Source organism: Hydra vulgaris, chromosome 07, assembly GCF_038396675.1.
Source record: "Hydra vulgaris chromosome 07, alternate assembly HydraT2T_AEP".
Taxonomy (NCBI): Eukaryota; Metazoa; Cnidaria; class Hydrozoa; order Anthoathecata; family Hydridae; genus Hydra; species Hydra vulgaris.
This window is the reverse complement of record NC_088926.1, coordinates 12,119,709-12,144,379: the sequence shown is the minus strand read 5'-3', so window position 1 is coordinate 12,144,379 and position 24,671 is coordinate 12,119,709. Positions and strand designations below refer to the sequence as shown.

At 27.6% G+C, this 24,671-nt stretch overlaps 1 protein-coding gene across 1 annotated transcript; it reads right to left on the bottom strand.

Annotated features, from left to right (window-relative positions):
* Nucleotides 1–10,838: 10,838 nt before the first annotated feature.
* Nucleotides 10,839–23,724, bottom strand: LOC136082294 (nucleolar protein 12-like). The gene is made up of 5 exons (XM_065801065.1): nucleotides 23,598–23,724; nucleotides 23,096–23,201; nucleotides 22,909–22,957; nucleotides 11,474–11,598; nucleotides 10,839–11,285 (listed from the first exon to the last, which is right to left on the bottom strand). Exons 1-5 carry the CDS (start codon nucleotides 23,660–23,662, stop codon nucleotides 11,100–11,102), a joined length of 531 nt encoding a protein of 176 aa, XP_065657137.1. The 5' UTR covers nucleotides 23,663–23,724; the 3' UTR covers nucleotides 10,839–11,099.
* Nucleotides 23,725–24,671: the final 947 nt, after the last annotated feature.

Below are 24,671 nucleotides of genomic sequence, written 5' to 3'. Positions count from 1 at the left end.
TTAAGAAAAAATTTCGGCTGCACAAAAGTCTGAGTGGATCATGAGATGGAATCACAAAATTTATTTATTTGCAAAAATTTTGGATCCAGCATAATTATTTTTGAAATAATTCTAATTATCGCTTAAGGTGTTCATATTACCCTAATCTACCAATTGTATATTTTATGTTACTTTTATTATTTTTTGTATGTAAACCTTATGATTGAATTTGTTCATTGTGAACTTTTTTTAGTTTTAAAGTAATTTGATTATGAAAAATATAAATAAACCATCTTGTATATTCTATAATAATAGTTTAATGTCTATATAAACTAATAAAATAAACTTAGCCATTAAAATACTTGTCTTTAAACTTCAAATAAAACAAATATTGACAAAAATTTAAGTTTTAAAGCTTTTTATTATTATTTTTTTTTTTTTTGTAATTTCAATAAGTTTAAATTTTAGCAAATTCTGCAGTGATGTTGCAATTAAATAAATAGTTTATAGTTTTATTTTTTTTACTGAAGTCCCATTCCAATAACCTCGATGTGCCATTCCAATAACCTTGAATAGTACTTTAAGTAATTTTGTACAACCCAGCAAACATTTTTATTTCATTTTTTTTTTTTTTTTTTTTTTTTTTTTAGGTACCCCAAAAAGACCTAGCGGTCTTGTCACAAAGCACCGCGGAAGAGCATTTAACTTGTAAGTTCACGCCACCTTTCCTTACTGGTGATGCGAATTACGTCTAGAGCTCGCTTGGAACCCTAAATCTCTTGGTTCTAAAGAAAGAATTCTAACCAATGCGCCACGGCTGCATTTTTTGTTGTGGATTTGCAGTTGACCTATTTAAGCATTTTGAGCGGTTCATTAGAATTTTGCTGTTTGGTTACTTAGTGATCATTATTTGCTACAGCTGTAAGTGGCCAGCCGATAAACTTAATGCACTAAAGATATTGAAAACAGAAAAAAAGATGAGAAAATAATTGATGTGAAAAAATATAAAAATATTCATTTTATAAATATACAAATATTCATAATTTTGTACAAAAAATTTGGTCCCTCAAATTTTTTGTACAAAAGACTATGCTGTTTATTTCTATACTTTTGATTATAAACTTTCAGCACAAAATACTTCAAATATATAAATATATGATTAAAAAAAATATTTATCATGCATTATATCTATTTAGTAAAACTTTCGTTTTGATGTCACAACTTCTGGCATAAGTTTAATAAAAAAAAATCATCATTTAAATAATTTAAAAACAACAGCTTTTGAATAAGCAAGTCTATTTTTTAGTCGTTTGTAGAGATGTTTACTCAAAAATCCTTTATAAATATATATATATATATATATATATATATATATATATATATATATATATATATATATATATATATATATATATATATATATATATATATATATATATATATATATATATATATATCCCGCAGTGGGCACACGTCATCCGGAACAACGTAATACGTTCTCCGGACAACGCACGCCCACTGGGATATTTATATATATATATATGTATATATATATATATATATATATATATTATATATATATATATATATATGTATATATATATATATATATATATATACATATATTTATATTTACATATATTTATATATATATATATATATATATATATATATATATATATATATATATATATATATATATATATATATATATATATATAATTAAAAACTTATAAGATTGCACTTTTTTATTTTTAGATTAAAAACTATAGGTTTTATGCAATTAAATCTAAAATGATGAACGTTATACAAAATGATTTTTTTTCAAAGTTTTTTATAATTCCGCATCGTTCGAGACCTAACACGACATAATTTTGAAAAACTTTATTTTTCAAAGTATTGGGGACCCTTTAAAAAAAAAGTTGACTGATCTGTCTCTAAAAAATCTTATTAAAGCTTGCAATTTTGAATTAATTTTCCTGATTACATCAAATCAAAGGGTATTCTGAATAAAATTACAATGTGTGTGTGTTTGTGTGTGTGTGTGTGTGTGTGTGTGTGTGTGTGTGTGTGTGTGTGTGTGTGTGTGTGTGTGTTTGCGATAATTTGTATATATAGTAGTTTAATTCATTTTTATGTTGTTTGTATAGATACAAGAAAAAAATTAAAAGTCTTAGACATTGTTATTAAGCAAGACTTAGACATTTTATTAATTAAAAGATAATTTATACCATAAAACAAAAGAGTTAATTGAAGTAAATTTTTAGATAATATAATGTCCTTAAATATATATTTCTTAATTTAATTATACAATTACAATCTTATTATTGTTATTATATTATTCTTTTCTAACATAATTTGATTTTGCGAATATTATTTTAAAAAGATTTTTTTTTTAATTCCTTATTTTTTTTAAAACCCTTTTTATTTAAACTTTTTTAACCCTGACCACAGGATCAACTGCAAATCATTTTATGACATATTGATGACTTTTTTCCGATTAGAAATTATATTTTAACGTTTCGCTTAACTCTATTTTGTGTAAAATATTTAAGCTTCACTGTTTTAAAGAACTTTTTTTTATTAGAAAACGTCATCATGAAAGGAAGTCATTATGAGATGATCTTACTATAAGAGGGTGATGTTATTTGAGAGTACCTTTAATAAATGTCATTTAGGACGATGTTATTTTAATAAACTTCATTTAGACCAAAGAATAATTATTTAAACACTTAATTACGCCGTATCTTGATTTAAATTAATTTAATTATAAGTGCAGATAACGCCTTTTTTTTAATTACTTTCGTACATTAGGTACGTGCTCTAGTTAAATAATAGTTTAATTAATAACCAAGTAAAAAACATTAAAAACTAATAATAAGCGAATTATTTAAACCACAATTATTTTCCCGTTGACTGTGTAAAAGAGTTACTTTGTTTTGTAAAGAATTTGCTTGTCATAATCCTAAAGTAAAGAATGACAACCAATCAATAAAAACTTTATTTGTCAATAGCTTATATGCTAGAAAATAAGACGAGAAATCTTGTTTTTTCGCTATGCGGTGAGACTTGAAGGATTTCTTAATATACGTATGTATATTAAAATACGTATGTTATATATACATATATATATATATATATATATATATATATATATATATATATATATATATATATATATATATATATATATATATATATATATATATATTATATATATATATATATATATATATATATATTATATATATATATATACATATATATATTTATATATATATATATATATATATATATATATATATATATATATATATATATATATATATATATATATATATATATATATATTATATATATATATATATACATATATATATTTATATATATATATATATATATATATATATATATATATATATATATATATATATATATATATAGATATATATTATATATATATATATATATATATATTTATATATATATATATATATATATATATATTTATATATATATATATATATATATATATATATATATATATATATATATATATATATATATATATATATATATATATATATATATATATATGTTGTTTGTTTACATACAATGTTGTAAGTCAAAGTAAAGTATTTAAAATATTTATTTAAAAACTTGCTTTGCATCTCGTACTAGTATTTTATATTCTTCTTTTGTGAAGAAAAACATGTATTTACAACATGCAGATGCTACTACTCTCATAGGAAAGAAAAAAAAGAAGAGAACTCCAGAAATATATTTAAGATTTTTTAAGTACTTGACGCAATTATCCAGCTGACGCAATGGTCCTACTTCGGTCTACTTTACGCAAAGTTCTAGCGTGAGGGCAGACAGGAGGACTTTGGGTAAAGAAACAGTATTACAAAAAATATCATTTTTTATTGGGTCATACTTGGAACTGTGGCACCTTTTAACAACTTTTGATAAGCTGCAATAGATTTTAAAGAGTTTTTTTGACGTAGACATACTCACTGATGTTTGACAGAATTTTTTTTACTTTTTAATTCTTTCGCAATCAATAAAATTTACAAATTATAGGTGAAGAGTGGCACGCCAGGCCGAGCTGCGATGAAAATACAGTCTAGCTTTTAAATGAATGTAGTCTTTATTTTTCAAATTACAGTTAAATACTATAATAATGATAGTTCATGCTTGAAGTTATTTATATTTGTTGAACTTATCGCGTTTTGGGTTAAAGTGTTCCATAGTTTGACCATACGGTTGGTGAAAAAGTTATTTCCGTGCAGTTTTGAACAAGTTGTGCTTTAAGTTGTTTGGTGTGTATGCGAGCACAAAAACTGTACTTTACGTTGAGTTTGTTGAGAAAGTATCAAGTTTTAGAGAACTTTTAAAAAAAGTATAAAATTTCTAAAAACATCAAAACACCTGTAGATATTTGTTCCGCGTATGTCACGATAGAGATACTTATGTTACTACAGGGTTGTTATGGAAATATAAATTAAACTATGCGAAAATATAAATTAAACTATGCAGAAATATAAGTTAAATTATGCGGAAATAAAAGCTAAAAATTGCTAAAAAAAATAAAAAACTTTAATATATTCAAACAGGGTTGTTTTGTCGCCTAGGATAACGAGGCCGTGGTCTAGGTTTACTTGATTTCACTCTTCCTAAGAGGTAGACCGTTACAACGTATTGCCTACAAAATGTGTAGAATATCTTCAGTAATTTTCATTTCCTATGAATTTTCTGTAACTTTTAACTAAAATCAAAAGTAAATTTTTGAAAAAAAACTTTGCAGGACAAAAAATGGTGCAAAACAATTGCAAGAAAAAGCGCAACCACAAAAAAAAGCGCGAAAAAAAGTCGCGAAATAGTACAAAAAGTGTCATAAATACTCAAATAATCAATTCAAACCACCAAATCAAAAAACTCAAGGAGTTTTTTTGTTGATGGGCTTATTTATTTATATATATTTTTATATATTTATATATATTTGGTGGACTATATACATAACGATAAATAAACTACACTCTTCCAGAAAACGTTAAAATTAATTTGGACACAGTTCAAGAAACCTAAATTTAGTTGGGGCTAGCCGTGCATTTAATTACAAACTTTTCAATTTTTTAATATTATTAATTTATTTGATGTAGTATATATTAAAACTATATTTATTCATCAGCTATATTTAAAAGTACGCATTCATTACCTGACTGTTAGGGATGAGAGATGGAATATGAAATCCCCTAACGGTCAGTTGGAAATGCATTGAATGACCGTTAGGAGATAGATACAGCTAAGCGTACTTTCATCAAAAGACGGTTAAAAAACCATCAAAAAGCATGACAAAATATACTTACATTGCCTAACTGTAGGTTTGAGAGAAGACTGAAATTGTTAAATTTTAAAAAAAGATGACTTTTACCCTTTAAAAACTTTATTTTTGTTTTAATAGTTATTTCAATGCTGAATCCTACTTTTTGTTTTGTAATCCTACTTTTTGTTTTGCAATCCTACTTTTTGTTTTGCAATCCTACTTTTTGTTTTGCAATCCTACTTTTTGTTTTGCAATGTAACAGTAACTAATTTGAGTTAAGCTACGCAACTTTATAAAAAAGATTTAAAAACAATGGAGAGTATTAGCGTTTTAGTAATACTTTTTATATCAACATCAAATTTTTGATGAGTATAAAACTCTCTATCCTAATAACTAATTGAAAAAGCATCGGGACTGGGGACTGGGACTGTAGTTAGAGTTAATCAAAACCCGTTAGTTGGAACCTTATCAAACTAGATATTAGTTAACTAAACCTGCAGATAGAACTTTGACAGATTGGTGGTTTGCTTTTTTTACGCTAGATTACAGTATATTTTATTTTATTTGTCATGATACAAATAGTCCATGAAGTAAACACCAAACATTTATATGTTTGTACTTATATCAAATAAGGATATTTTGCAAAAGGTTGCGATGATTAGAGCCTGGGGACAATAGAGCCCTAAAGTTATAGCTACATCTGTCCAAAACGTGAGAGCAATGAGTTGATAAAATATTTTTATTACTATACTGAACTAAACTTATATTCATCGATAAATTTTAAATTTCATAAAATAATCTCTTAGTGTTCAAAAATTATGGCATTATAAAATTTGTATCCCCCTCAAATTGTGGAGGGTTCAAACTTCATATTAATTTTTTTTTAAAACATATTTCACTGTTCATGCAATTCAAAAATAAAAAAACAAAGAAACATTTTCATGAAATAAAAAAAACAATTTATATAAACAAACAGGGGCTCAAAAAATTTATGGATGACCGGAATCACCACAATCATTTCATAGAACCCCTATTTGGGCTTTTTACAAGTGTAAAGTAAAATAAAGTTGTTATAAAAATTAAATAAAATTCCGTAAATTAAATAATCTCCGTAAATTAAATAATTCCGTAAATTAAATAATCTCCGTTAAATATGTAAAAAAAAAAAAGACAATAAATAGAATAAACTCCTATAAATATAAATTAAGTTAAATAAAAAATAAAACGTAGTATAAGAAATTAAGTTTAGCAAAATGGTTTATAAAAAGGTTTATATATTAAATTTCAAAGCTTTCATTTGGTTTCAAAATATGAACCTAAATAAATTTACTGATTTTTTCATATTGAAATAGTTATTTTTAAAGCTGTTCTATATCTTAGGCCCTCGATATGTTATGCTGTATAGGGAGACTCTTTATACAAATTGCGTTTTACAGTTTAGTTTAGTTTATCCAGTAATCAAAATTTTCAAAAATGTTATAAAGTTTGACAGAGCTCGGCGCCAGGCCTTGCTATGCTAACGAGTTTGATACATGTATTTCTATTATTTGGGAGTGTTCTGATGTTGCAACCGTGACTTGAAAATATTGACAGATTTTAAGTTGATGGTGTTGCAGGAAAATGCATTCCACGGTGCACAAACGCAATTTTATAAATTGTTGAGTCTCTCCATACAGTTTTTGACTTGTTTCGGTTGAAGCATAAACTCGTGGTTCCATCTTAGGTCATATGAAGTTGATTTGGAAAAGGGATAACATTGTGGTACATAGAAATCTACTTGTTCAAGGTTTTGATTGAATTTGAATTGTTTTATTAGATTCCTTCTTTTCCTTTTCTTATCTAGTGTTGTCAATCCCAGTGCTTCTAGTTTTATTTCACAGATATCTCAGGAAATTTATTAATCTTATTGCATGATGTTGAATTTGCTCTAATTTGTTAATATCACCACTAAGGTGTGGTGATCAGGCTTGCATTGCGAGCTGTAGATGAGGTCGAATGTATGAAGTGTATAATATTCGCTAGAGAAATACACCGCGCCCTCTTAACGCTTTTTTAGCACACCTTACTTCTATTTTGCTTTCGCTGCTGCTGCATCTACTAATAATTTTAATTTCAAACCTTCAGACACAAAAGTACCAAGGTCACACTCGACTGTGGTACATTTTAATGGATGACAAAGTCCGTCTTGGTCTAACATTGTGCAGCTTTGCGTTTGATTTTTTTTTTTTGCAACCAACATTCATAACCTTATACTTATCAATATTAAAAAGCATGGGTCAATTTCTAGTCTAGAAATATCGTTTTACAAGGATAGCGCATCAGCTGTATTTATAATTTACATCATTTTGCTCTCATAATTGTGTTATAATTATAATTGTTTTGCTGTTGTCTGCATAAGGTTTTATACAGTTGGAAATGTTGTCTGGTAGGTTGTTTATGTATATCACAAAAAGTAAGAAGCCTAAAACGGATCCTTGAGGAACTCAACTTGTTTCCGTTCAGTTTTTTTCTGTCCAATTGTAACTCACTGTAGCGCCCGGATAGCCATAATTTGATCCATTCTATGAGCATTTCTTGTATGCTTTCAGCTTTCAGTTTATGTATAAGTCTTTTGTGTAGTACCTTGTCAAAGGCCTTAGCTAAATCGGTATAGACAACATTGACAGGTTGGTTCAGATTAGGGGCTTCAGTACAAATGTTGCAAGATTCCAACAGATTCGTTGTGCGTCATTTTCTTTTCATAAAACAATGCTGAACTTTAGTAGTTAAACCGTTGGTTAACAAGTAATCGGAGATTGATTCGTGTGTTAATCCCTCAACTATTTTACACGATATACCGAGTAAATTTTGTATACGGTATACCGTGTACGTTTTTTCAGTACACCTAACACTTATCTTCAATTCCTCAATTGCAACTTTGTAAGTTCCAGATAAGTGGAAGTAGTCGGAAGTTACGCCAAGATTCAAAAAACGGTGTAAGTTAAATTGTAGTAATTATATACCAGTCTCTAAGACCTCTAAAACAAGTTTTGCGGTCTCTTACAAGAAGTAAACTGGGAACTATCTACTGCAATACGAAATTAAGCAATACGAAAAGGCCTTTCCAAAGTTAAAAAGAATTATTAATTATAAAAATTTGTTAAGTCCATGGACTATAACATGAACTAACAATTAATAATATTAAAATAAAAAGAGTTTTTTCAATGAAAATACTTGGAATAATTTTTTACGAACATTTAATTTGGAAAAACCAAATAAAGATAGTCGAGAAAAAAGTTTCAAAGACTCAGGGGATTATGTACAAGACAAAACATCTTTTGAACAAAATGTGTTTAAAAAGTTTATACTAATTATTTATACATTTATTCCTATGAAGACAAATTAAAACAAGAGAATGAATCAAAGAATAAAAGAGCAAATAGATTTAATAAAACAAAAACAAAAAAATCAATTAAAAGCGAAGCACCGAGTTAAAAGTAAAAAAGGCCGAAAAATAATAAAAAGAACTAATTAAAACGTAAAAAATAAATCGCTAACAATTTTTCTACACCTTCTTTTTCGCCAAAAATAACAAATGATTATTGATATTTTTTTATTTTATTTTGTAGAAGTTTTTGTTATTGCATTTTCGTTTTGTAGTTTTTGCTTTCATTTTGTAGTTTTTGTGGTTTGCCTTTTCGTTTGCGTTAAGTTTCTTATTCTTTTTGCAGTTTTGCTAATTATTTCTACTTTTGTTTGCTGTTGTTATTAATTGGGTGTTTTCGTATTTTTTGTCTTATTATTTAATTTATTATAGCTTTATCGTTATAATTATTATTTTTAAATTAATTTAATTTACGCATGTTTTTATTTATTATTATTGCTGGTGATTTTTTTTTTGTTTGTTTATTTTATTTAGGTGTCACTCCAATGACTAGTTTTTAACTATATGAGTGACACCTAACCTATTTTTGTAAAATTATAAAAAACTTATAATTTTTCAATTTTTGTTTGAACAAATGGATAATAAAATATTAACTATTGTAATATTGCCTGGGAAAACAATTATTCATCTTTCCTAAAAAACATTTATACAAAACAAAAGCAAGCAAGTCAATTAGTTTTGGGCGCAGATAGGTACGAATGCACTGAGCCGTTACTCAAGGAAATAAATGGTTTAAACGTATACGAACTGAATGTCTACCATAACTTGTTATTTATGTTTAAACTTTAAAATAAAATAATTCTAATATATTTTTATAAAAATTTCTCTCTAATGAATCCTAAATATGAATTAAGGCACTCAATAAGTAATTACTACATTCCACTAACATCACTAAAAAAATCTTACTATTCCATTACATTACCACGCTTGTGGAACTCAGTTCTCGACGATAATCTTAAAAAAAAAAAAAGTTATGGATATATTTGAAAGAACTATAAAAAAATTCTAAATTTAAACATTTGTTTTTTGATATATCTTTCTTGTTGTTTTTTTCTTGTCTGTTTTATTTTTGTATAAAAAATTAAAATAGAAGAATTTAAATCTTGAAAATGCTTTAAACCTTTTTAAACTCTAAATTTCTTTTAAATATTTGAATATATATAAATATATATTACGTTTTGTATTGTATATGTATACATATATATAACGATTTGTAAATTTTTATATATACGTTATACAATACGTTATTTTTATCTTTACGTTTTATTACAATACGTACCGATTTGAAAAAAAAAAAATTATTTATTTAAAAGATTTTTTTTTAATAATATTTGTATAATATAAGAACTAAATTCTTCTCTATTTCACGAAGGGGCTTGATGATAAGACATTTTGTCTTCTACTTGTCCGAGTCAGATTGTAATTATATATATCTATTAGATCTTAAGGATAACATTGTAAAATGTGTGAAAATTGACGAAATAAAACTAACTAATATATTGATTTCTTCGAGTCTGGTCTAATTCAACTTACATCCCTTTTTGAATATTAGCGTAACTTCCGACTGCTTCCGCATATCTAGAACGTCCGGGGCTGAAATTAAGGAGTTGAAGATTAGTGTTGGGGGTGCTGCAAAAAGGTTGGCACGATTTTTTAAGACTCTTTGATGTACCCCTAAGTCTTAAAAAGTCTTACTGCAACTGTCAAGACATTTCCTCCAATATCTAAAGGCTTGTAGTGCATATGCGAGAAATTAGAATCCGCATAAATCAGTATTGAAGCACATCCGAGTGATTTTAGAGATTGAGATGTAGTTTTTTCAAATATATTTATTTGATTCAGTAGATTTACGTCGTTCTTCAAGAGGAGGAAGGGGGGGGGGGACGGTAAATACAACCTAACAATAATGACTCATTACTAGCTCGTAAGATCAGCTATTTTTACTCAATAGAATTAGAGATGAGTTGAATTTGTTTGACATTAGTGATGAGTTGAATTTGTTTGACTACTCCTCCTCCTTGAAGTATGAAAGAGAAAGAGTTTATTTACCCACTTTAAATCCGCTCAGAAAAATTACTATTATAAAAACTAGTAAAAAGTTGTTTAATCTTTCAAACCATTTCAAACTCATTCAATCAAAATCTGTAATACATTTTATAAATATTTACAGCATATCTTATAAATATTATTCATAAACATATATTTTAATGCTACGTGCAGAAAAAAATTCGTCCAATAAAGCATGTTCGTCGCTAAAACGTTTCAGATGTTTTGTAATATATATTTTATTTTGTAATGAATATTTTGCGACAGCAAACATTTTTTCTTTAAATGTTACATTCTATAAATGTTGCATCGTTGAAAACATTTTCAAACTTTTCTTTCACCTTTAGATTGAAACTTTTTCCCTTTTCTAAATTTTTTATTGTTTTTTCTATCCTTAAAACTGTTGAAAGCATGTTTTTGACCATAAACATTTTTCACTCGCTTTGGAGGTTTTGTTTTGACAACTTTTTTATTCTCATTCGCTTCATTTGACTCCAAAAAACTTTCACTCTAAAATTGAAAATTAAGAAGAAAAAAAGTAATGGAAATTGATAACCAAATCCATATTTTAAATGATTAAATAGGTCTATCAAAAAAACATAAAATGGCCATTTAGGGTTAAAAAATAGTTTTTATCAAATAATTAGCCACAATATAGATATAAGAAATAACTTGTTGTTAATTCAATAAAAGTTTACCTCATTATTTGTTACGATAAGTCCTGTATCTGAAAAACTAATGTCTGATTTTACAAGAACTTCATGACTGCCAAAATCAACTTTGTCAACTGTTGAATCTAAGGTCAAACCGTCAGATGGCATCTCTATGTAATACAATAGTTTAAAAGCTAATGTTAAAACTTCAAATATTCTGTGTAAATACAAAAAAATAAGATGGCTTGGGACAAACTACATAACGTTTGGGAAAAAAATGCGCCGGCTGCATTATGCCTCTTTTCTCAAACTAAAATGTAAATATCTTGTGTTTTGGGCGTTAAAAATTAACAACATAATGTAGATAAACAAAAATTGGTAGATATAGTGTAAATAAATAAAAATTACTTCTAAAACTTTTTTTTTTCCTTTTATTCTGGCATTTTACAATTACTTTTAAAAACTTTTAAGTCTTTTTTAAATTTCTCAAGTTCTTAGTTGATATACAAATGGTACAATAATTAAAAAATACAAATACAAATTATTTGAACAAAAACGAAAACACGAACCCTATAGAATGTGCATAACTTTAAATAAATTTGCTTCAAACGTGCATAAGGATATATAAGGATATTGGGTGCCTTATATTAACTTATTATAGAAACTTATTCCCTTTTCTAAATTTTTTATATGATTTTTTTTTTGGTTTGACCTGCTAAACCGGGATAAAATATCTGTTTACACCATGTGCCCAATTAAAAAATTTAAAGCTGAAAAATGGATTCCTTACCATTACATAAACAAATTCTTACCTTTACAATTTTAAAAATGATCAATATACAAGCTAATAATATTAAAATTCATTTTTTACAATTTGCAATTGCTATTAAAAAGCAAAGGGATCAGTTAATAATTCTTGATTTATTGAGTTCTCGAGACGTCGTATATTAAGAAGATTGGGATTAGCTAAAAAAACATAAAAAAAAAAAGAAGCTGCTGGTTCTATTTTGGATGCACCAATTTGTGGTGGCAAAATCTCATATTAAATTAGTCAATATATTACACCTGAAGAATCTTATAAAAAAACTTTCGATTAGGTAAAACTTCCTTTTTTGTCTCCCTTCTTGAACCTTATATATCTCCAGATTCTTACTCACCAAATATAAGAGCAATCACACCAGATAAAAAAGTTAGAAAGCTATACTATTTAAAAGACAGTGGTACCTTGAACATGACAGCAAACACTTTTAGAATTCTTTTTTTTCATTCTGATTCACTCCCAACAAGACTGCAATCAATCACTATTAAGTTGAGAGTTACTAGAAAAAAAGAATAGAGTTATAGAGCAAGGAAATGGTTGACAAAAGACTTGAAAAGTTGAAGATTGTATGAGTCAGGAAACATGAAGATGGGAGAGAGTTCCAAAGGGTTAAAGTGTGGGGAAAAAAACTAGACGAATAAAAGTTTTTGGAGCATGCAGGGACAGATACAGTAAAAAAATGAGACTTTGATGAATGACGAGTCAAGCAAGAATGTATTTTAGTTGAAGGAACTAGAGATGATAGCTCCTTTGAGCAGCAACCATGATAGTATTTGTAGAAAAGAGAGAGAGATGCAGCAACTTTACGATAATGGAAAAGAAGCACAAACTTAGCAGATAGACAACGTTTACAATGCATATTTGGACCTTGCTTAGAAGAGAAAGAGAATCATTAGAAGAACCAGCCCAAACATGACAACAGTATTCCATACAGGGAAGAATAAGAGATTTGTAGAGGTAGAGAATGGAATTAGAAGAGAGAAAGGCGAGCACGATAAAGAGAAGCAACCTTAGCAGATGCTAATTTAGTAACCGATTGTATATATGGTTTCCATGAAAGGTCCATATTGTATATATGGTCCATATTGTATATATATACATATTGTTTCCATGATATATGTCAATATTGTATATATATACATATTGTTTCCATATATATATACATATTGTTTCCATGAAAGGTCCATATTGTTTCCATGAAAGGTCCATATTGTATATATGGTCCATATTGTATATATATAAAGGTCCACATTGTATATATGGTTTCCATGAAAGAAAATGATTGTACATATGGTTTCCATGAAAGGTAAATGATAATCCAAAAAGACGTAAAAAAGAGGACTCAGTGAGAAGGAATTAAAGAAAGCGTAAAGAAGAAAGGATGTAAAGAAGAGGACTCAGTGAGAGGGAGAGGGAAACAGTGATTTAGTGAGAATTGCAGTACTACTTCAGCAGTCATTTTTGAAGTTTTTAATGCTATAGTAAAGATTTAGGACCAAGGTTTGTTTATTTACCAAAAAATAAACAGCAAATGAGAGAAAAAACATCTGAGTTAGAGTCAAAGTTTGGAATGATTCAAGTCTTTGGTTGTATTGATGGAACTCACATTCCCATTGTTTGTCCAATTAATCATTCTCAAGATTATTTTTGTCGCAAACAGTACTATTCATTACAGGTTCAAGCAGTTAGTGATTACAAAGGCAGTTTTTTGGATGTTGAATGTATGTGGCCTGGTAGTGAGTATGACGCTTAAGTCTTTTCAAACTCTTCTATAATTACTAATTTGAGATGTTCTAGACTACCAGGAACCTTTCAAACTATTTCTAAGAACAAAATAAAAGGTCCCTGCTACTTAATTGGAGATCCTGCATATCCACTACTTCCACATTGTATGAAAGAATATAATACATGCAAGAAAAATGAAGAAGTCATTTTTAACAGTATGTTGAGTACTGCACTTTCAACCCTATAGAATGTGCTTTTGGTTGACTTAAGGCACGTTGGAAAATTTTGACAAAAAAAATGGATCTTAAACTTGAAAAAATTCCAAGAGTAATCTATGCTATTCCAAGAGTAATCTATCTATTTATTTTACATAACTTTAGTGAATGGGACAATATCTGCATGGATGAAGAGTTAGTAAAAATACAAGTTGAGGTAATAAATGAAAATGAAAGAAATTTACCAGATCCAATTTTTTTTTTTTGTATTGACGGTGAAGATGAAGTTAATTGTAAAGCATTAACTGAGTACATTAATGAAAATTATGTTCAAAAGCAAACTGTTTACACAGAATAAAATCAAATATAACAAAAAATAATACTAATCTTTTAATAAAATAAAAAGTTTTTAATATTTTTGTTCCAGTTTTATTATGATTTTTTGTTTGACAAGTTATTGTTGAATATGTTTAAAAAAATAAAAATTTATTATTGTAATAAAACAGTGAATTTTATAAGCTTTTCACAACTTTATTTGTAAATATTTTTAAAAGGTTTCCTAAAGATTTTTAATCACTAAAAAATATACCCATGACTTTAGACTTTTTAATAACATAAATGCTTACATGTCTAATAAAGTTTAGAAATAACAATTAGTTAGGCTTGTTTATTTTTATTGACTTTTTGTGGTTATTATTTTTCTAAATCCAAATAGGTTAAAAAGCACTGTTGTTTTGATAAATAAAATGCTGAAGTGCAAGAGTTTGAATGGCAGATATTTGTTGTTGGGAGATCAGTGTTCTGGAGAGTAATTCCATAGAGAAACACAAACCTTTGCTTAGATCACTATTTGATTTACTAATGTCTTTTATGCAATCAGAAAAAGATTCATTGGATTCTTTTATGGCTTTAGTTAGATCTTTGCAAAGCTCTCCATCACTTTTCATTTCGAAAAAAAAAATTTAAGTTTATCTCTCTGTGCTGCAGAAAGATTTTTTTCAAGCATTTTTCTTTTATTGTTAATAATTTTTGGAACTACAGATGTTTTTCTTTTTTTGTTTTGTTTTAATTCATTTTCATATTCACTACAATCCGAAATATTTTCATGATCACTGATTACATTTTCAATATTATTTAAAGTTAACTTTTCCTTACTTGAAATACCAAATGGTAATGGCTTACTATTAGCTGAACCATGCCATATTGAGACAAGATTATCATAGTGTTCAAAAAACAACTTTTCCACTTCCAATTCTTGACCCAGACACTACAGCTTTAGAAAATACTTGTCTAACTTCTTTTATTTTTTCCTGGATTCTTTTATTTTCCTTTAGAAATTAACTTTTTTTTCAGACAAAACTCTGTCTTAAGGAGGGCTTGGTCTTGACTAGATAGTTGTTCAAAATTTAATGGTAAATTTGGAATGTCTGATCCTAAACCAAACAAATTCTCATTGACATATTTATTTGCCATATCCTTTCTGATATAAAAATACTGTGCTTATTTTTCAGTGTCAAAGTCTAAATTTTTTTTTTGATTTATATGCCTGTATAGTCTCTATTAAATTTCCTACCATTTTTGTACTCCATTTAAAACGCTTGTTTAAACTTCCAGAAGCTTTTTTAGTTTTATTTTCATATTTGCCAGAACGCTTGCTTAAACTTCCAAAGGCATCATTCGCTTTTTTATTTTCTTGAGAATTTAAATCTTGTATTACAAGATTTAAATTTATTTGTTTCATTATCTTCTTTATAACAAAATTCGAGTATTTCACTTTTGTCAGACATTTTTAAAGTTTATTAAACAAAAACAAAAACATAAAAAAACAAACAAATAAATCAAACTTTTGGAGCATCAAAATAGTAGGTTAAAAAAACTATTGCAAAGATTCTAGTCACAATTGATTTACTATTTCCATTCAGTTTTTATTTCAATAGTTGCCATTTTTCAGGATTTATAGACTTTTGTTGAATTTATTTATTAGACATTTATTGAAAAAATGGCTTTTGGGGTAAGTAGGCAAAATTTTTACGGGCTAGTTGGCTCATAGTATTTACTTATCTAGATTTTAGAAAAATTGCAATTTTTTTTTTTTTTAATTTGTAGCAATATTAAGAAAATATATTTTCTACAAAAAAAATAACTTTTTTTTTACGGAAAAAGTCACTTTTTTAATGATGCATTTGTGATCCCTTAACGTTTTTGCTCCAAAGTACGCCTTTTGGCATTCTCGCTAAATCCGAAGTACACCTTTTGGCGTTTCTAGATATACCTTGATATTTTACAAAAAAGCCAAAAAACTGGTGGTTGCATTGCATTTCTGAATTCAAATTATGAACAAATGGTCCACAATAATAATTATTTTATCAAGAGATTAACTTAAAATTTTAACTTAAAAAAGCATAAAATTATAAATCTGAAATTCAGAACTTTATAGATGAGCTGGATAACAGTGATAATGATGATTGTGAAGATGATTTGTTGATTTCCACTGATGGTATATATATTTTAGTTTGTTTTTCTTGCCTTGGGATGTTAAAAGAATGATTTTTTTTATATTTCAAGAGTAAGATTTAAATTTAAAGTTGTAATTTAATTTTTTCCTTAAACTCTTTTTTTGAAATATCATATTATATGTCTAATTTATAAATTAAAATATAGCTATATTTATATTATAATAAATATATAACCCTAAACCAATCCAAAGATGCGTTTCACTACCTTAGATTTCTTTGAAGTAACATCTGAAACTGAATTGTCAGAAGAAAAAGAAGATTCCCATTTTGAATTTATTCAACAAGATATAAATGAAGATGTTTCTTCAATTTATTCTAATGTTGATTTTGATGATCGTGTTAATCATAATGATAATTTTTAAATAAATATACATGGTTATATATTTATAAAATATAACATGAACTTCGATTTAAAAAAATGATTTAAAATAAACCAATGCTCTTCCAGCCCCGGTCACAAACCTGGCTCTGAGCCAACTTTTTTTATCCAACCCGGCCCCGGTCCTAGCCTACGTAATATATCAAACAGGTCATTTACTACCTATTACTATATTATTATATATATATAACCATTTTTAAAGTAGATATACAGAATGCCTAAAAAAATTAATTTGACAAGTTTGTTAATCTATAATTGAAGAAATAAGAAAAAATTTAAATCATAATTAAAATTTTTATGGAAACAGAGTACAGTGGTGAGTTGTGGTGTACAGTGGTGGGATGTGGTATAATGTATGTTCATTTTTACTTAGAATTTGGTATAGATACATAAAAATTAACTTCTCCCAATCACAAAGCTTTACGCATTCTTTACCACCAACATCAGTATAGTAACTGGTAGTAATACAGTTGACTTAAATTCACAGAGAAAACGTGTTCGTAAGGCAGTTGTTAATGAATTTAGTAAAGAGGAAGGTTGTGAAAACAATTTTATTTTGGATGATATTCCTAGGCGACAACAAGAATTTTCTTTCATTGCGGATAATAAGGTAAATAATGTTCCTAAAAAGCATGATTGTCCACTTGCAGTACTAAAAACATTCTTAACAGATGATATTATCAACAATATTGTCAGACACACAAATAAGTATGTACACAAATAAGTATGTACATTAGGGTGTCCCAAAAAAAAAAAAAAAAAAGCTCTCTACTGATTCCCATTCTATGTGACCTAAATAAGTACTAAAAAAAATTTGACGGTTTTATTTTGACAGGAAGTGCTAGATGTAAAATCTGAGTTTTACTGTTTTAATGTTAAGCTAGCTTAACATTAATAGAAAACACATTTTAGAAAATTAAAACAAAACAATTAGATGTGTATAAATCATTTCCAATTGTTTTCTACTATTTAACTTGATAGATTATATTTATAAATATGAAAATACAAAAAAAAATACATGAAAACTAATATTTATTAGCAAATTTAAGATTTTATTGCAGTGAAACTTTTTGAACAGTTCCCAAGCTCCGTTTTAGTCATAGTCTTAGTCAAGTTTTTTCTAGACTTTTTAACTACAAAAAGTACATTTTGAAGGTGATCTTCATCTCTAGTAGCTGAAAGAAAATCTTTAATGAGCTTAATGTTTCTTTCTGCACCATCATTTACAACAGATATGTTTTTGATCCATGCAATAAAATCTAGCAACTGAGGATGGTTAAAAACATCTATAGTATTAAGACTATTATTAAGCCATTCTTTTATACTTGCTCTTGATATTTTAAAATGTTTGAAGAGAAGGTAGTTTTGCTCGGAAATCAACTCAGGTAGCTCTGTGGTCTCTCCAATTTGTACATTTGATGGTTTACAACGCTGAAATTCATTTGGCTCTTCAAACTCAATCAGAGCTAACAGCATTCTTAGCTTTGTTTCAGAAGGAACTTCTTTATCCCCAAAGGACAAAACACAGAGTTGCGGAGTTAAGTACCACGTATGGCGTCCCATGCTGAGAAGCAAAGCATTTCCAATATTCTTACTAACTTTTCTCAATGCATAGGCTGTCTGGATAGCTTTCAAATCATTGTAGGGAGCCAGAAATCCTAAAAAACTTTTTAAAAACCATGGAACATAGCAAATATGGTATAGTTTGTAAGCTTACCTCCTTCTTTCACTCCAAGGAAGAAGAAGAGAAGAGCTTACAAACTATACCATAACCATTCCTTGAAAACACTATATCAGTAGTTGCATTAGTCAAAAATGTCTTAGCTTCCTCTGCAACAGTGCGAAGAACAGAGCCAATCTTCAGATCATCTCTTTGCCAGTCCAATTTACATAAATTTTTCACTTCATTCACTTTCTCACAGATTTCAGGCCACTTGTTCTTTAGCTTGACATAAAGAGCTCTTCTTGGACCTTTAGTTTTCTCACCAGTAAGGGCAGCCATATAGTGAGATACATGTACTTCATATATGTGTCTCCTACACATTATCTACAAAATTGGTAATTTCAAAATATCTGTAAGAATTTGGATGGCTCCATTTACTCCGCCTGTATTGCTTGCAGTTGTATCACAGCATATATCAATGATCTGCTCTGTACATCCGTAATATTCTAAAAGATTGTGCACTTGTTCTGCTTGTTCAACTCCCTTTGAAGAGGGACATTGAACAACACCTAAAAGATGGTCTTCCATGGTATCGTCATCCGGGGAACTCACTGAGACTGCAAGTCGCTCAATTTTTTGGATAATGTTAAGCCCAGTGGTAATTTGTTCCAACAGTTTGATATCAAAATGAAGAATAAGCCGTCGGCCTTTAAGATGATTAGATATTGAAATCCACTCCGAGTCTCCTTCAAGTTCTACATATTTGAACTTTTTTCTATGAAGTGTGCTTCTTGAAAGCGGTTTATCATTAATTTCTAGCAAGAATATCTTTTTTAAAATTCTTAGTCGAGATGTCAAAAAGCTGATAGGATTCTGTGAGAAAATCTTTCTCTAACTTTGATTGCTTATCAAGACTGCTGTTCCAGTTTAGAGAAGACAATTTAATCAATTTCTTGTATTTTAAATTAAGTTTAATGATTTTAGTCTTTATATTGTACCCACAAATCACAAATTTCTTGCCAAACCCAGCATTATCCCAAATTTTTTTAATCCTAGATACCAAGCAAGAACTATCAGGATCTGTACAAACACCATTTTCACAAACAAAATCCTTGGATTTCGATTTCAATTTGCAACCAACATTAGTTGTATTTAACTTGTGACTTGCGAAGGATAAATTGATAGTATCTAAGAATATCACCATTAGATGGAAGCTGTCTCTGAGGTAACTCCCTCAGTGGGTACTTCAATAGGTAAATATACCTCAACCTTTCTGTATTTTTCCGTTTTATCTTATTCTGTCCTATCATCTTCTTTTTTTTAGCTGTTCTACCCATTTTTATATGAATTTCGAAATAATCAGTTTTTTAACTAAATTTATACTAAATGTTACACTTGCATCAAAAATCTATGAAGTCGTTATTCCCTCTCATATAATATTTTATCTAAGTTTACCGTTACGGCTTTTATAACCGTTTACACGAGAATTTCTTCGTGCACAAATTAGAATTCCTTCGTGCACAAATAATTCCATTTAGAAATTTTTTCCTTCAAAAAAAATTTCTAAATGGAGTTATTTGTGAACCAATCCATGGGGAATTATAAGAACTAATAATATTGTCCAGAGGGAAAAATATCAATCTCTAACAATGTTCATAGGGAATGATCCTATTCTTTAATAATATCCTATGGGAATTATTTGTGTACTAATTATTACGTCATATTAAAACATATTGAAATACTAGATAGCGCTGTTTTTTAGTAAATACACATAAGTGTACAAAACCATAAAACTCAGAATTTACATCTATCACTTCTAGTCATTAAAAAGTTAAAAAAAAGATTTTGGTAGCTATTTAGGACCTATAGAATGGGGATCAGTTGAGAGCACATTGAAATTTTAAAAAAAGTGTGTTTTTGGGACACCCTAATGTACATATGCAAAATCAGCACTAGCAAGAATGCAAACAAAAAAAAGAAGTTGCTTTAGTTTATGGGTTGATGTGACTTTTAATGAAATTTGGGTGTATGTTGCAATAATATCCATAATGGGAATAATAAACAAGCCACATTATCATATGTTTTGGACTAAAGACCACATATTTTCTGCACCTATTTTTTCTATGCGTTGTAATCAATTTGAGTCTACTCGTACAATGATGCATTTTATGGACCCTGAACATGAAAATCGTGATGACAGTTTGAGTAAACTTAAATGTCTCTGTAGATAAATATCTCTCTCTTTGGAAAGGTTCAGATACAGGCTATCCTGCCCCCAGTAACATAACTTTTGCTAAAGCATTTGATGAGTATGCATGTTATTCAAAAATAGTTTTATCTCTGATAGATGGACTGTACAATCAGGGTTACTGTGTGACCATTGATAATTTGTACACTTCACCTAAACTATTGATGGCATTATTTAATAACCAAACTGATTGTTTTGGTACACTGCGTTGAAAAAAAGGACTTCCTAAGGACTTTTGGGCATGGAAGCCTTCTAAAGGTGTAGGTCAACCAGTTTTGAAAAAGTTTTATGCCAAATAAATGATGATCATGAGATGGAATGATCCCTACAAGATCAAATCAACAAAGGTTGTTTCAATGATGTCAACAAAACATACAGGTCAGTTAATTAAAACTGGAAAAATTCACTTCTCTTCTAAAAATCCCATTATGAAACCAAATGCTGTGTCAGATTACAATAAAACAATGGGTGGTGTAGATACCTTGAGTTGCGTCAGTATCCCGTATTCCATACAACGGAGAGGTTTGAAATGGTTTAAAAAGATTGGTGAGTTGCTTATTGATTTTTACATTTACAACTCATTTGTTGTTTGGAAAAAATTAAATGGAAGCAACACCAGTCATCTAAAGTTTAGAGAATCTCTAGTAAAAACAATAATTATGTACCATCTAAATAAACAAGCACCAATTCAGTCAGGACGTGGAGAACCAGTAAATGGCCTAAACAATCCTTTACGACTTGTTGAAAGACATTTTATTACCCAAAAAAGTCAATCGCTGGGTCGAAAGCGTAGTAAATGTGTCTGTTGAACAATGGCAAACGAAAAGAGACAACATACAAATGTGGAATGTGTGCTGTCGCACATGTGTCAATTTATGCATATTTTTGTCAAAACTATGAGTCTCAGATTTTCAAAATTTGAGAAAAATAAAAGTTGTACTTGTGTATATTTTAATTATTCTGTTTAAATAAACTTATGGGATGCTAAAAATAATAATTTCATAGCATACATATACATTTCCACCTGTTTTTTTTTCATACATGTCAGTTTATTGAAAAAAAGTGCAATAATCTAATTTTTCCCTTTTTTTGTTTGTTTTTTAGACGAATGCTCTATAAAAGTTATATCCAGTATGGTGTAAACCTCTATGAATTATGTAAGTATACTCATTTACCTTTTAGAAAAACTTTACTTCAAGGTTAACACATAAAGATAACTGAAAATATATTATTTTTAATAAACCTGCAACTTAAGGTAAAAAATTATGCGGGCTGAGTAGTCAAACCTACAAAATTGAGCAGAGCAAAAAGGTTAAATATCAGATCAAATAAAAAACATAAATTATCATTCAGTAATGTTAAATACAAATAGTCCACTACTGTCTATATGAGAAATTTGCTATTACATTGTAAAATTTAAAATTACATTAATAATTATTTTTATAATTTGCACTGACTGCACCGAAGTAGGGAAACTTTTTTTTCTTTTTCATAGTTTCCAGAAGTTATAGTCGTATAAATTTTTTAATTTGATACTTGAATCAGCCCTGTGGAAGACCATGTATGTAACAAATTTAAAGTTGATATTTCAATATGCTCATTAAATATTACGATTTAAAATCAAAATAAAAGGGGACACAACTTAATAACAATTAGCGCCTGTCATTAAGTTGAATTTAAAGAAAATCACAAATGTACATCTTAAAAGAGATACAATAAAGTTTAGTCATATTTGCAACAAAACTAAGAGATAGAAAAACTAATTTTTTTTTTAATTAAAAATAGTTGTTTATTTTAAAATTATATTTTAAAATTTGATTACAAAAGTATAAATAATATTTAATAGCAAAGTGAATAAAAGAAAAGTGCATTTAAAAAAAATATTTAAGAAAATAATTTTCAAAAATTATATACCAACATGTTTTAATATTTCATTGACCTTTTCTTGCATAACTTTTCTTCTCTACAAATAAGAATAAAATCAAATACCACATAACCACATAAAACCTAACAATAATTTACAATTAAAAAAATTTCAAGACTATTTTACAAAACTGATTTGTATAGTATTATACTTTTTAAATAAAAGTGCCTTATATACCTTATTTCTTTCTTGGTTTATTTGAGTTTTAAGTTTTCTTTCAATTTCCAGTTTTGCTTTATTTTTTCTTTCTGCTTTACGTTTTCTGAACCCAGTCAAATACTCTCTACAAATACATTCAAGAAAAAACACAGTAAAATATTCCTAATAAATTAATCCATTGAGATATATTTATAAATAACATTCAAAGATTTTCTATATTATCAATCTTACAACTACCCTCAATTGATATTTGAAGTTTACATGCTTTTTACCTTTAAATTAGGAACAATATTTGGCAACTCTTATTTCAAAAACTGTATTTAGGAATAAATGTGTGTATGTGTGTGTGTGTGTGTGTGTGTGTGTGTGTGTGTGTGTGTGTGTGTGTGTGTGTGTGTGTGTGTGTGTGTGTGTGTGTGTGCGTGTGTGTGTGCGTTACAAATATATACAGTTGTTGCAAATTTTTAATTTTTCCTTAATTCAAAAAAGTACTAAAGTTAAGGAAAACTTAACATCTTACTTTCGAGCTTCCTCATCAAATGAAATTACAACTTTTTGTTTCTTTCCAGCACTTTTTTTCTTCATTTTATTAACTAAAAATATATTTTTTCCAAATCTTTTTTTACATTACTATAATGTAATTATTATAATGTAATGTTATAACAAGGCCTAAATCCAAAACTTAAAATAAACATAAATACAGTATAATATTGCAAATACAATCTAAATATTGCAAACTACAGGTAAATATTTTGAATTATCCTTGTATTCATATAATTATTATATGAATATAGGGATAATTAAAAATATATGTCTGTAGTTTGCAATATTTAGAGACTGTATTTAGGTTTATTTTAATGTTCGGATTTTAGCCTTTTTAAAGATTGGATCTTAATTTAAAAAATTTAGATCTGAGTTTAGACTTATAAGTTATGTTCTACAAATAAATTTTTAAAGTTTTAAATACTATTTAAGTTTTTAAATACTTTAAATCTATACATTTATAAAGTACAGATTTTTTTTTCAAAAATTCAATTGACTAACAATTAAACCATGATATCATTCAGACTATTTTAAATAGTTTTATTATTTAGTTTAGAGTCTGTTATTATTATTAGCGTGCGTTATTTACATTTTATTTTTTAAATTTATTGAACCTTCTGACCATACATATTAGTAATACGACGGCGCACCGTTTAAAAATGTTTTTAGTAAAAAAGTAAGTAAATTTCTCTAATGGGGTCGTCTTGTGGCGCTCTATACTGAAGGCCTATTCATCGCGCAACCGCAAGACGTGATTGGGGCCTATTTTAATATTCTAAAAATTGCCAAGATGCAAAGCTCATATTGAAAAACTTGCAAGAGAATTTTTAACTTTTTAAAATTAATTTTGTTTATTCTTTAAATTTATAATAAATTTGTATTAATAATGTTTTTTAAATTATAAATGTTTGTAAATAATTTCAAAACACTGTATTTGCTACTGTATTATTTACTTATTTGTTAACTCCTTAGAGTGTTAGGAGTTATATATAATGAATATATAACTCCTAACATTGTTAATATTGTATAGCTCCTAACATTGTATATAATA